This window comes from Sorex fumeus, unplaced genomic scaffold (assembly GCF_029834395.1).
Source record: "Sorex fumeus unplaced genomic scaffold, SorFum_2.1 ptg000054l, whole genome shotgun sequence".
Taxonomy (NCBI): domain Eukaryota; kingdom Metazoa; phylum Chordata; class Mammalia; order Eulipotyphla; family Soricidae; genus Sorex; species Sorex fumeus.
In genome coordinates this window covers 35,879,551-35,892,523 of record NW_026606111.1, presented here as the reverse complement: position 1 = coordinate 35,892,523, position 12,973 = coordinate 35,879,551, and the positions used below count along the sequence as shown (strand labels likewise).

The window sequence follows — 12,973 nt, the reverse complement described above, 5'->3', positions numbered from 1 at the left end:
CTCTTTGGTACTATTGCGGCAACATGGGAAGATGCCATTGTTGACAACATTGACGAGGAATATGATCGACTGGTTCAGCACCTCCATGAATGTGCGAGGAATGCCAAGAGAGAGATAGCCACAAAAATCGCCTATCTTCGAAAACTCTTGAGCTAATTCGCCAGCGTGGTTTGGCGCATGCCTCAGGCAACCGCAAGCTAACGTCCGAGCTCGCAAAGCAGTGCAGAGATGCGATCAAGGAAGACCTCAAAGAGAGAAGAGCAGAAGTACTGGTAGATGCGGCAGAAGCCGGGAAAAGTATTCGTAATGCCCGCCTGTCCTTCGCCAACTATAAGACCAAGATGACTGCCCTCCGACGTCCTGATGGATCCATCACATCCTCCAGAACGGCAATGGAGAAGATTATCTATGACTTCTACTCAAATCTCTTCAATAGCCATGTCCACTTGCCGACATACCAAATTCCACAGGATGGATATGTCGTTCCCAACGTTCTCCCTTCCGAAATCCGACACGCCATTTCGTTGGTAAAGAAACAAACAGCACCCGGCCCAGACGAGGTCAGACCTGAACACCTGAAGAACCTGCCGTCAGTACTCATCAATACACTGGCTCGGCTCTTCACTCGCTACCTGTCTGAATGCAAGGTTCCGTCCCAATGGAAAACCAGCAGGACCGTACTACTGTTCAAGAAGGGAGACATCCATGACATTGGCAACTATTGCCCGATCTGCCTATTGTCTGTCATCTACAAGTTGTTCACTCGAGTCATCCTAAATAGGATTCTCAGAACACTAGATGAAGGACAACCATGTGAGCAAGCAGGGTTCCGCAAAGGATTCAGCACCATCGACCATATCCACACGATAACCAAGCTCATTGAGGTTTCTCGGGAGTTCAAGATGCCGCTCTGTTTAACGTTCATTGATTTAAAGAAGGCCTTTGATTCTGTTGAGATGGAAGCGGTCATTGAAGCCCTAGCCAATCAGGGCATTCAAGCCCAATACATCAGGATCCTCCGTGAGCTGTATTGCGGATTCACTACCAGGATCTCACCATTCTACAAAGAAGTGATCGTTGATGTCAAGAGAGGGGTGCGGCAGGGTGATACCATTTCACCAAAACTCTTCAGTGCCACCCTCGAGAACATCATGCGACGACTGGAATGGGAAGGAATGGGAGTGAAGATAGATGGTCGGCAACTACACCACCTCCGCTTTGCTGATGACATTGTTTTAGTAACACCAAACATCAGCCAAGCGGCAGGAATGCTGGCCGACTTTGACCGTGAGTGTGGAAAGGTAGGACTACAGCTGAATCTCATGAAGACAATGTTTATGAGAAACAGCCTTGTTCCTGACGCCCCATTCGCTCTCAATGGAACGACCATCTCCGAATGCAACAGCTATGTGTACCTAGGCCGAGAGGTCAACATGACAAATGATCTGGCACCCGAGCTGCGCAGGAGGAAGAGAGCGGCTTGGAATGCCTTCAAGAACGTCGAAGAAATAGCTAAGAGGACGAAGAACCTCCGGCTCCGGGCACATCTCTTTTATTCCACTGTTCTTCCTGCATTAACATATGCCTCAGAGACCTGGGCCCTACGCAAACAGGATGAGAATGCTATTCAGGTCTCCCAAAGAAGAATAGAAAGAGCTATGCTTGGAATATCACGTTTCACTCAAATGAGAGAACGAATCCGGAGTTCTGACATCCGTTGACGATCAAGGATCAGGGACACTGTCTCATTTGCCAAGGTGTCGAAAATCAGATGGGCTGGTCACGTAATGAGATTTAAAGACGACCGTTGGACTAGAGCTGTTACTGATTGGATTCCACGGGATGTCAAAAGACCGCGTGGCCGCCCACCTACCAGATGGTCAGACTCCTTCGTCAAGATCATGAACGATCGGTTTGAGGCCCTTCATGTTCCCGGAGCGAACAGATGCCATTGGGCTACACTAGCACGCGACAGGGACAAATGGAGACGTTACTGGCGCCCGCTCGAGCAAATCGACAACTAACGGGAAGTTAAGTGATTAAGTGATTACAAGCATAGGCAGGAGCTATAGCACCGCGAGTAGGGCATTTGCCTTGCATGAGGCTAACCCGGTGGACCGAAGTTTGATTCCTCCACCCCTCTCAGAGAGTCTGGCAAGTTAACGAGAGTATCTCACCTGCAGAGCAAAGCCTTGCAAACTACCCGTAACGTATTCGATATGTCAAACACAGTAACAAGAAGTCTCACAATGTTACTGGGCCCGCTTGAGCAAATTGATGAACAATGGGAGGACAGTGACAGTGACAGTGATTACAAGTAGGACAGAAATATGTAGAATAAGCCAGAGATTTGATATCTGTGACAATGAAGTTATTGGAACTGAGATCATGTTTAAAGTAGAATATAAGCAAATATGGTTAAGAAAACCTGCTTAACTCTTGCGATTGCAAATTCACATCAATACAAAAAGCCCCTAATAATGCCTTTTTTTTTTTTTGCTTTTTGGGTCACACCCAGCGATGCACAGGGGTCACTCCTGGCTCTGCACTCAGGAATTACTCCTGGCGGTGCTGAGGGGACTCTATGGGTTGCTGGAAATTGAAACCGGTCAGCCGTGTGCAAGGCAAATGCCCTACTCGCTGTGCTATCGCTCCGACCCCAATAATGCCTGTTTTAATCATATTATTTAAATTCAGATAAGAAGAAACTTTTGTAATGGTTTAAGTATAAGAGATACTTTACTTCCTCTTAGATTCTTTGTATATTGTGATGTCCTTGAAAATCAAGTAAATCTTAAAGTAAAAAAGCAAAAACAAACAAATAAATAAATATAAAAGCAGAGCCAAGACAAACCCAATACAATTAGCTTGAAGTGTACTTTAAGGATAATGTAAAAAGGGTTTCCCGTCAAGATGGTGGTGGTTTGTGCAGGGGTAACTCTTGGCTCTGCACTCAGGCATTACCCCTGGCAGTGCTCAGGGGATCATATGGGATGCTGGGAATAGAACCTGGGTCTGCTGCTGCTGCGTGCAAGACAAACACCATACCTGCTGTGCTATTGCTCCAGCCCCTATTTCTTTGCTTTTATGTTCACAATCATATAGCAACACTCCTGAATACACATTCTATTCGGTACTTGGATTGTACTAGCTTTTTCCCCACCCCGAAACACACACTAATGGGTGTCATGTTTTAGCAGCACAGGCAATACCACCATCACAGAATTTGCAGCTTGGAGTACTTCTGAAATTTCCCAGAATGCACTTATGTACTACAGTGGTCGACTCTTCTGGATCAATGGCTTTAGGATTATCACTGCCCAGGAAATAGATCAGAGAACAAGTGTGTCTGTTCTGGAACCAGATAAAATTGAACTGTTTACAATTATTCAGACATCGCTTAAGCCTCTGCCAGGTACTGTAGTTTATTTCTGCATATCTTCTCTCCTTTTCACACCTTCTGCTAAATAAATGTTCGGGTTGGAATTTTTCCCTAAAAATTCCATTTTAATGGAAAAAAGTTTCCATAGTTTCTGATGGTTTTCATTTGTCAGTTTAATATCAACCTGAATTTACAATCTGGACAATATGAAAAATATTTTCAGGATATGTTACAATAAAAGAAAATATTTTCTTTGGGTGTATTAGTTGTTTATAATTTTTAATAAGTTGCCCAGGTTTTCTCTGATAAATGATAACTCTAAATCTTTCTTCCATTCTTTCATTCACAGGGAACTTTTCCTTTACCCCCAAGGTTATTCCAGATTCTGTTAAAGAGTCTTCATTTAGGATTGAAGGAACTGCTTCAAAATTTCAAATCCGGTGGGATGCTCCACCGGCTGTAGACTGGGGTACAACTTTCTACAGTGTGGAATTTAGTGCTCATTCTAAGGTATGGTGTTGGTTCTAGTAATTTTATTTCTTTTGTTTCAACTGCACTGTTTGTACAACCCAGACCACTCTGTTGTAATTTCATTATTTAGCAAACTCATTGCTTTTGCTCCAGTTACATATGTTAATTGCAATTGTTTGTGAGAATTCTTGTCCACTGGCAATCTCTGCTTGGCTTTTACTGTTAACTACTGTCATGTATGGTACACATTAGTCTTTGATGTATGGTACACTTCAGTCTTTGTGGTATAACATGGAACTTAACCAACATTTGTATTTACAAAATTGCACATCTTCACCTGTGATGCCAAGTTTGGAGAGACATAAAAGATTTTGTGATTCTCTAAGAAAATTTTTTTGTGCTTGCATTTTAGTTTCTGGCTAGTGAACGACAATCTTTGACTGTATTTGTTGTGGAAGGACTGGAGCCATATGCCTTATTTAATCTTTCTGTCATTCCTTATACCTACTGGGGAAAGGGCCCCAAAACATCTCTAATACTTCGAACACCTGAAACAGGTATGGGTACACGGGTTAAAGTCTTTTAAAAATCAAGGCAGACTCTTGCTTTCCTTGACCTGGAATGGCTAGTTAATAATCTTCTAAAATAGCCTTCAGCTTTGTAGATGTATTTTGATTCAGTTAGATTGGGTTCGACAAAACAGTTTTGTCTTGTGAAATGTTAGGTTTAAAGCTCTGAATATTTAAAAGCTGGCGCTCAAATCTTGGAGCCTTATAGTAAAGTAATAGCAATATTTTTGACTCTGGGAAGGTTAAGAGTAAAGACATATGGGCTGGGAAGAATCAAGCGCTGTATGGCAGTGAAGCAAATCAGAGAAATGGGAAAGCTGCCACTTCTGTTTCTTAGAACCAAGTGGACTGTAAGCAAGAAACTAGACTTTCCTGCTTACAGTCCACTGTGTAAGTAAATCTCTGTAATATCACGCAAATTTTTCTGCCCTGATTCAGTGCTTTCGCAGCCCCGCGACATCTTATCTCATTCCTACTTCGGACAAACTGGCAGGCTGCTGAATGTAACCTGCCCACACGGCAGAGTCTGGCAAACTCCCCGTGGCATACCCAATATGCCAAACACCAGTAACAATAAAGGGTCTCATTCTCCTAACTCTGAAAGAGCCTTGAATATGGCACTTTTTTAAAAAATCTCAGGGCTAGGATAAAGGAGACGTTACTGGGGCCTGCTCGAGGCAATCGATGAATAACAGGATGGTTGTGATTGATTGCAATTGTGATTCTTTCAATGATTGTAATAACATTATTAAAATAAATTTGCATAACCTATTCCAAAATAATACGTTATTCCAAAAGATTTTTAACCTATTTATTTTTCAATAATGCTTTGTTTGTTTTATTTGGGTCCACACCCAGTGGTACTCAGGGCCTACTCCTGGCTCTGCACTCAGGAATTACTGCAATTACTGCTAGGGACTTATGGGATACGGGGCAATCAGCCAAAGTCCACTGCATGCAAGGCCATCACTCTCCCCGCTGTACCTCTGGCCCCCAATATTTCAAAGATTTCTTAAAAATTGTTGCACTTGATTGTAATAAAATAGAAGAAGCAGAAACATGCGTCACGTGATTTTGTAAAATGCTTTATAAGGCGAGTAGGCATCTTATACTTGACCTTAGCCAAAAGGCTGAGAAGTGATATAGATGTGCATTTTTAAACAATCACTTTCTTGAAAGCCAGACAGAAAGATGTTCTCACAAAGGGTAGCTAAGAATCTTCTGTAAGTGATTAATTAATGCCTAAATGCTTTTCTTTGGTATATATATTTAAAAAACCACTAGTTGCATCTTTACATATATACTATGTGTATCTTTTCTTTATTGAACATTGTTTACTTATTTATTAAGTGTTAGAAACATTTCATTAGATTCCCACATAGCACTGGGAAATATAGGGCAGATTTTGTTATTTTGCTTATGCAAATGAGAATCTTATAGAAGCCCATTTGTTATCCGATATAAAATAACTTGTAAGGGGCAGGATTGGGATTTAATGAATATTTTTCACTGAGTTCTATCAGATATCCAGTTAGTTATTTCTGCAAATGCTGGTGAAGGATAGTGTCATTTTTAAATTTAATTTAGATAAACTTCCTAGCACAGGATCTGGCAGGTAATGAAAGCCCAATAAAGATAGATATCCATTCACCATTACATTTTTTTTTTGCTCTTAACATTCATTCAATATTATTTATCTATGAGTCTCATAACAGGGACATAGTGGAGCCTGGGAAGGTTCTGGAGCAGTTAGCATTGGATTCAGGTCTGCTCTCTTTGACATTGTCTTGGGATGTCAGGTTCAGTTAAATTTTTCTATGGAAATGAACTTAAATGCATCCATCCGTACACAGACTAGAATCATTAGCTTTCTGCTGGATGTTGAGGACCAATAAAGAAGAATAATATGTGGCCCTTATCTTCAAGAAACTTTCACTATAACCAGGAAATTATTCAAATTGATGAATATTTATTAAGTACTTACTAATACCAGTCCTATCCTAGATTGGTGGGGGTATTTGACACGGAGTTAGAAATTGTGCTTTATTTGATGGATCTCATAAAACAACATAGTGATTTTTTTGGCTTTTTGAGTCACACCCGGAAATGCACAGGGGTTACTCCTGGCTTTGCACTCAAGACTTACTCCTGGCAGTGCTTGAGGGTACCATATGAGATGCTGGGAATCAAACCCAGGTTGGCCGTGTGCAAGGCAGAAGCTCTACCCGCTGTACTACAGCTACAGTCCCCAATATAGTGATTTTTTAAAAAAAGCATTTAGGTCTGGAGAGAGTACATCAGGTAGGTCACTTTCATTGTATGTGGCCCACCCAAGTTTAATCCCTGCACTACATTGTCTCGTGACACTACCAGGAGCGATCTATGAGCACAGAGCCAGAAACAACTCCAGAGTATAGGTGGGTTAGTCTCCAAGCCTAGTTAAGTGAATAATAATAAAAAACAAGAAAATATAAAATATACTAAGAATGGAATAGCAGCGACATTTAGTGAATGATCCTGGCTATGAAACTTTCTTTTGTATCAAGCTACTTTAGCATTATTAGAGAGGATAATGCACATAGACTAGTATAGTAGGAGAGATATTTAGGAAGTATAAACTTTAGTTGGATCCTGAAGGATAAAGCAGAAAAAGTTGTCCCATGTGAACACAATATAAGGTCTGGAAATTTGAAAATGATGTGAGTGTTGAGCATTAAAAATTAGTATGATTGGAATGGGCGCATGGGAGAGGACATTGTGGAAAAGTCTGAGAAGAGGAACATCTAAGATGAAGTCATTTGAAAATTAGAGACAATTCTTAGTTTTTCTACTTTACTTTTTGTGGTTTATCATTAGCTTACAACATTATAGAATTTCAGAGATATAGTTTAAACTTTTGCTTGAGGCATTAATATTTGTTTATAAATTAAACAATCCAGTAATTATTTGTACTCCTTTATTTCACTTGTAGTATGAAGTGAAATTCACACATTTGGGCTGGAGCAATAGCACAGTGGTAGGGCCTTTGCCTTGCGGGCCAGTCCAGCCCAGCCGGGTTCGATTCCTGCGCCCTTCTCAGAAAGCCTGACAAGATACTGAGAGTATCTTGCATGGCAAATACATGATGAAATACGTATTCAGTATGCCAAACACAGTAACAAGTCTCAAAAAAATGGAGACTTACTGGGCCTGCTCGAGCAAATCGATGAACAACGGGAGGACAGCTGTAGTTTTATTTCACTTATTACAGTTACCTCAAGATTCATTCGTTTTGTCCAAAGGGTGAAAATTTATCTTTTTAACAGCAAATTAATATTCCATTGAGCTGGAGCGATAGCACAGCGGTAGGGCGTTTGCCTTGCACGCAGCCAACATGGCCGACCCAGGTTCAATTTCTCTGCCCCTCTCGGAGAGCACGGCAAGCTACCCAGAGTATCTCGCCCGCACGGCAGAGCCTGGCAAGCTACCCGTGATGTATTTGATATGCCAAACACAGTAACAACAAAAGTCTCTAATGGAGACATTATTGGGCCCGCTCGAGCAAATCGATGAACAACGGGAGGACAGTGAATATTCCATTGAGTAAATCTAACTCGGCTTTAATCCAGTACTCTGTTGATTAGCATTTAGCTTTATTGCATGTTTTGATTATAATGAATAATGCTCCTAAGAACAGAGGATGGCAATTTACTTTCAAATTAGTGTTTTCTTGATCTTCAAATAAATACCCGAGCAGTGATATTTCTAGATCATATGGTACTCCTCATATGGTACTCCCACCCCACCCCCCACGTTTTTTTAAAGGAATCTCTGTATCATTTTCTATGAAAGGTGAGCAATTTAATTTGCATTCTCTGTAACAGTGTTTGTGGCAGTGTACCTGGGTAACTTTTTCTCCCCATCATCATCAACACTTGTTTGTTCCAATCTTTTTGATATAGGTTTTGATTTATATTTTCTTAATAATAAATGATATTTAATATTTTTTCTTGTGTATGTGGCCTATATGCATGTTTTCACTGGAGAAGTATCTGAGGACTTTTGCCTTTTTTTATTGGGTTGCACGGTTCTTCATTAAGTTGTATGACTTCTTTCTATGTTTTGGTATCCACACCTTATTAGATATATAATGTGAAAATATCTTTTAATCGATAGGTTCCTTTTTCAGTTTTATGGTAGTTACTTTCACTGTGTAGATGCCTTTATAATTTCACTTAGTTCAGTTTGTTTATTCTTGTTTTTTCTTTCTTTGCCAAGGGAGTTCCCAAATACATTTCCGATGAACCGAGATCTAAAGTTTCCTTCTGTCTTATGGTTTGAAGACAAATAAACAAGTCTTTAAAAAATTTTTTTTATACATTTTAAGTAAATTTGTGAGGATGGTGTTAAATAATTATCTATTTTTTTTACTGATTTTTTTGCATGTGAACATTCAGTTTCTCCCACACCATCTATTAAAGACTGTTAGTTTATTTATTGTATATAAATAAATATATTTATATACAATATAAATATATTTTTGTCATAGATTGGATATTCAAATATGCGTGTTTATTGATATTCAAAAATTGTGTGTTTATTGGCTCCTTTGTCATAGATTGGATATTCAAATATGTGTGTTTATTTCTGGATTTTCTATTCTATCCTATTAATGTGTGGCATGTTTTATTTTCCAGAGCCATATTGGTTTGATCATTATTGTGTTGCATATAGTTTGATGTTAAAGAGCATAACACCTCAGTTTTTCATTTTTTCACTCAAAGTTCTATTGTCTGTTCCGATTTCTTCATTTGTATCTCCATATAAATTTTATAACTATTTGTATAGTTCCTTGAACAATTCCATGTTCCTTTGGTTCTTAGGGAAATTTTGGATTGCTATCTTATTTATGCTCAGTTGGTCTGTTCCAGATAACTCTTTCTGATTTTCAGTCTTGGAAGTTTGTATGATTCTAAAACTTTGAATTTTTGTGGTTTGGAGTTTCTGCAAAATTAATTGTGAGGCAGTACAGTTGGGCCTTGGTATGTGGCAGCAGCTGTGGGGTGTAATTGCAGCTGCTGGGGCTTCAGTATGGCTGTGACTTGGTCTACCCCCCTCCCAAAGGCATCCAGAGATGTCAGCCTGAAACCTGTGTGTCCATGAATTTTAGTGTCCATGAATTTTATTGGCATGGATTGCATCTCCTTGGAGATTTAGTTATGTGATTTTCAGGCTGAGAACTCTGAGGCCTTTCTGAAGTGCAGGCAGGGCAAGTTCCCCCCCTTCTTCCTACCCATACTTTTGGAAGCCATGCCTAGATCCCATAGCTGCCACCATGTTGTCATTCATTGACCCAGTTCAATAGATCCTGAAGTCTCTAGACCGCTCAGCTGCATATGCACTGTGCAGCACCTCCAATTTCCACAACACTGATATCCTGATAGGAGCACACCAAATTAGATGAGAAAGTAACATAGAAGCCAACTAAATTCAGCAAAGCTATAACACAGAAGGCTTAACTATCAACAAACAGTTTAGTAAACCCGCAGACAAAAGACTTAACAACCCCAGGGTGAGATGTAACAATTTTCACAAATTTTAAAGCATTTTTGATAATTCCATTAGCCATTTAGTTGCGACAAGCAATATAAAATGAATTATTGTGTGCCTGCTAAGGGGAGTGTTTGGGAAAATTGATACAATAGTGGAGAGAATGTCACTTTAGTTGTGGGATTTGTATTGGAACAACAATAAAGGTCGGTAACGACTGTATTATGAACAACTTTGTAAATTATAGTGTTTAAATAAAAAATAAATAAAAACAAACAAAACTGTTTATTTTATCTAGGATGTCCAGTTTGTTTGCATATAGGTGTTCTTTGTATTCTCTTACGATCTTTTGTATTTATTCAGTATCAGTTATAACTTCCTCCCTTTCATTTCAGATTCTTTTCATCATGATTTTCTCTCTTTAAAAGAAATTCTTTATACTTTTAGTAACATACTGTGATTTACAAATTTGTTCACAATAGAGTTGTTTCAGGCATATAGTGTTCCAACACCAATCTTACCACCAATCTCCCTAGGTTCCCATCCACCCCCCAGCCTGTTATATGCTCCTTGGCAAGTATATAACAAATTTATTTTAATTACTTGCTGCAACAAAACTTAATAAAGTATTAAATGGAATTATGAGAAAATAAATCAGTAAAAGTCAATTTGTGAGGATTGCTTGCTATATGATTTTAATATAAATAAATTAAAATCATTTAATACAATATAGTATATTGTCTACTCTCATTTACATAACTGAGTTTTCAACTATGGCATCTAAAATATATTGTATTAAAATTTTTAACTTGGACCTTATTGTGGTAATTATCATATTTTCTCTGTAATAATTTTTAAAAAGTATTCTGTGTTGATATATATTAAAGTTTCATGAAATATGTAGCACAGTATCTCTGTCCTCCAGTTGTTCATCGATTTGCTCGAGCGGGCCCAGTAACATTGTGAGACTTGCTGTTACTATGTTTGGCATATCAAATACCCCAGGGGTAGCTTGCCAGGCTTTGCCGTGTCGGAAAGATACTCTTGGTTGCTTGCCGGGCTCTCCGAGAGGGGCGGCGGAGGAATCGAACTCGGGTTGGCTGGTCAGCTGCATGCAAGGCAAATGCCCTACCTGCTGTGCTATCACTCCAATCTACAAATGTTAAATTTAGGAAGAGGAAGAGTGAATTATATTAAAAATATTGCTTAAAGTGTCTGCATCAGTATGTAAAAATTGCAATAAAATTTCTCGATGAAAAACCATCTGACATAGAACAATTAATAGAAATGAGTGTTAGGACTAAACGTACCTTTCTTCTTCTAGTTGCAGGTAATCATATGCCCTGTTAGCAAGTATCATGTTCAGTGTCTCATGTTGGGAAGTTTATCCTTTTAAGAAGCTCCTTTAAAGAAGCTCTTTTAACACTTCTTGCAAAATTGGGTTCAAGTCTAGAAACTCCCTAAGCAGTTGCCTGTCCATGATGCTCTGTGTCATTCTGCATTGTTCCTTAAAATTTGAAAGACACTCTAGCTGGATAGAGTATTCTTGGTGAGGTGATAGAGTATTTTGTTGAGGTGTTTTTATTTATTTATTTATTTAAATTATTTATTTATTTATTTATTAACTATACTCCTCCATTCTCTTTTGACTTGTAGAATATCATTCACTAGATCTGCTGTAAATCTTATGGGCTTTTCTTTGCATGTAAGTTTCTTTTGTGATTTTGCTGTTTCAATACTCTGTATTCGGTTTTTATTTCCAAGTGCAGTGTGTCTTGGACTTTTCTTAGTAGTCAATTTTGCTGGGTCTTTGGTTTTCTTGAATCTTGGTCCCTGTAATCCCCAATGGAGAACTTTTTTTTTTGAGGAGGGTGGTTCATACCCGGTGATCCTCAGGAGTTACTCCTGGTGGGTTCAGAGGACTATATGGGGTGCTGGGGATTGAACCAGAGTTACCACGTGCAAGGCATGTGCCTTTCCCACTATACCACTATATTGTTTCTTCCTCCTGACTCTGGGAAATTCAGATTGATGACTCTTTAATTGTTCTTCATCAATTTTGCCTTCCCATTCTTCACAGACTCCAATGATTCTTGAATTCATCTCATCGTTTTCTGGCATGCTGTTTATTATTTTTTTCAGGCTATTATCCACCTTATGCTATTTCCTAGCAGTTACTTCCTCATCTTGAAGCTCCTTAATCTTTTGCTTAACTGCTATTATTTTGCTCTTCAGGTATTCTATTGTGGTTTTTTTTTTGTTTTGGGGTCACACCTGATAGTGCTCAGGGTTTACTCCTAGCTCTGCACTCAGGGGTCATTCCTTCCAGTGCTCCAGGGAACATATGGGGTGTTGAGGATCAAATGGATTGTTTTGCATATAAGGCAAGCACCCCACCCACTGAATTATCACTCTGACTTTCAGAATTAATTTTTTTACATCACCTCACATACTTATTTCTAGCACTTCTGGATGTAGTTTTCACATTTCTTATATTTTCTGCATGTTGTTGACTACCTGTCCCATTATTTCTTTAAGCTCATTAGATAATCTCAATGTGGTGTCACTAAAGTCACTCTGAAAGTTTACAGAACTCATTGGTATTGGCAGAACATTTGGCGTTATTTTCCCTCATTAAGCTTGGTGGGCTTCTCTAAATCTTCTCTATTGTCTTTTCTGTGTTCCTATTGTATACCTAATGTGCTGAGGATGAGTCTTTGTAGTTAAACCCTCTGGTAGGCTCTGAGGGATTAGACTGTGATGCTCTTTTCCTTCTCTGTTTTCACATAGTATAAGTATAATCATTGTCAGCTGTGATGAGTAGATTGTCAGGTTCAAGAAATGTGGAGGTGGGCTTGCTAAGAAGATGGCATAGGGAGTTGGGCCTGGAGGCTACTGGGATCCAGCTGGAAGAAAGAAGAATCTGCTACTAGATTAAATAGGCCCTGGGGATTTTGGAATGTGATCCAACAGGTTAACAGCACCTGGAGGGTTGGAGGAGCAAGCAGAAAAGATGCTTGAT

At 39.3% G+C, this 12,973-nt stretch overlaps 1 protein-coding gene across 1 annotated transcript in view; it reads left to right on the top strand.

Moving 5' to 3' along the window:
* ROS1 (ROS proto-oncogene 1, receptor tyrosine kinase) overlaps nucleotides 1–12,973 on the top strand; it is a 126,421-nt gene that overhangs the window by 47,176 nt on the left and 66,272 nt on the right. The window contains exons 19-21 of the mRNA XM_056125316.1: nucleotides 3,201–3,415; nucleotides 3,732–3,892; nucleotides 4,266–4,410. Of these exons, the coding sequence (XP_055981291.1) occupies nucleotides 3,201–3,415; nucleotides 3,732–3,892; nucleotides 4,266–4,410 (521 nt within the window). The remainder of the gene's footprint in view (nucleotides 1–3,200; nucleotides 3,416–3,731; nucleotides 3,893–4,265; nucleotides 4,411–12,973) is intronic.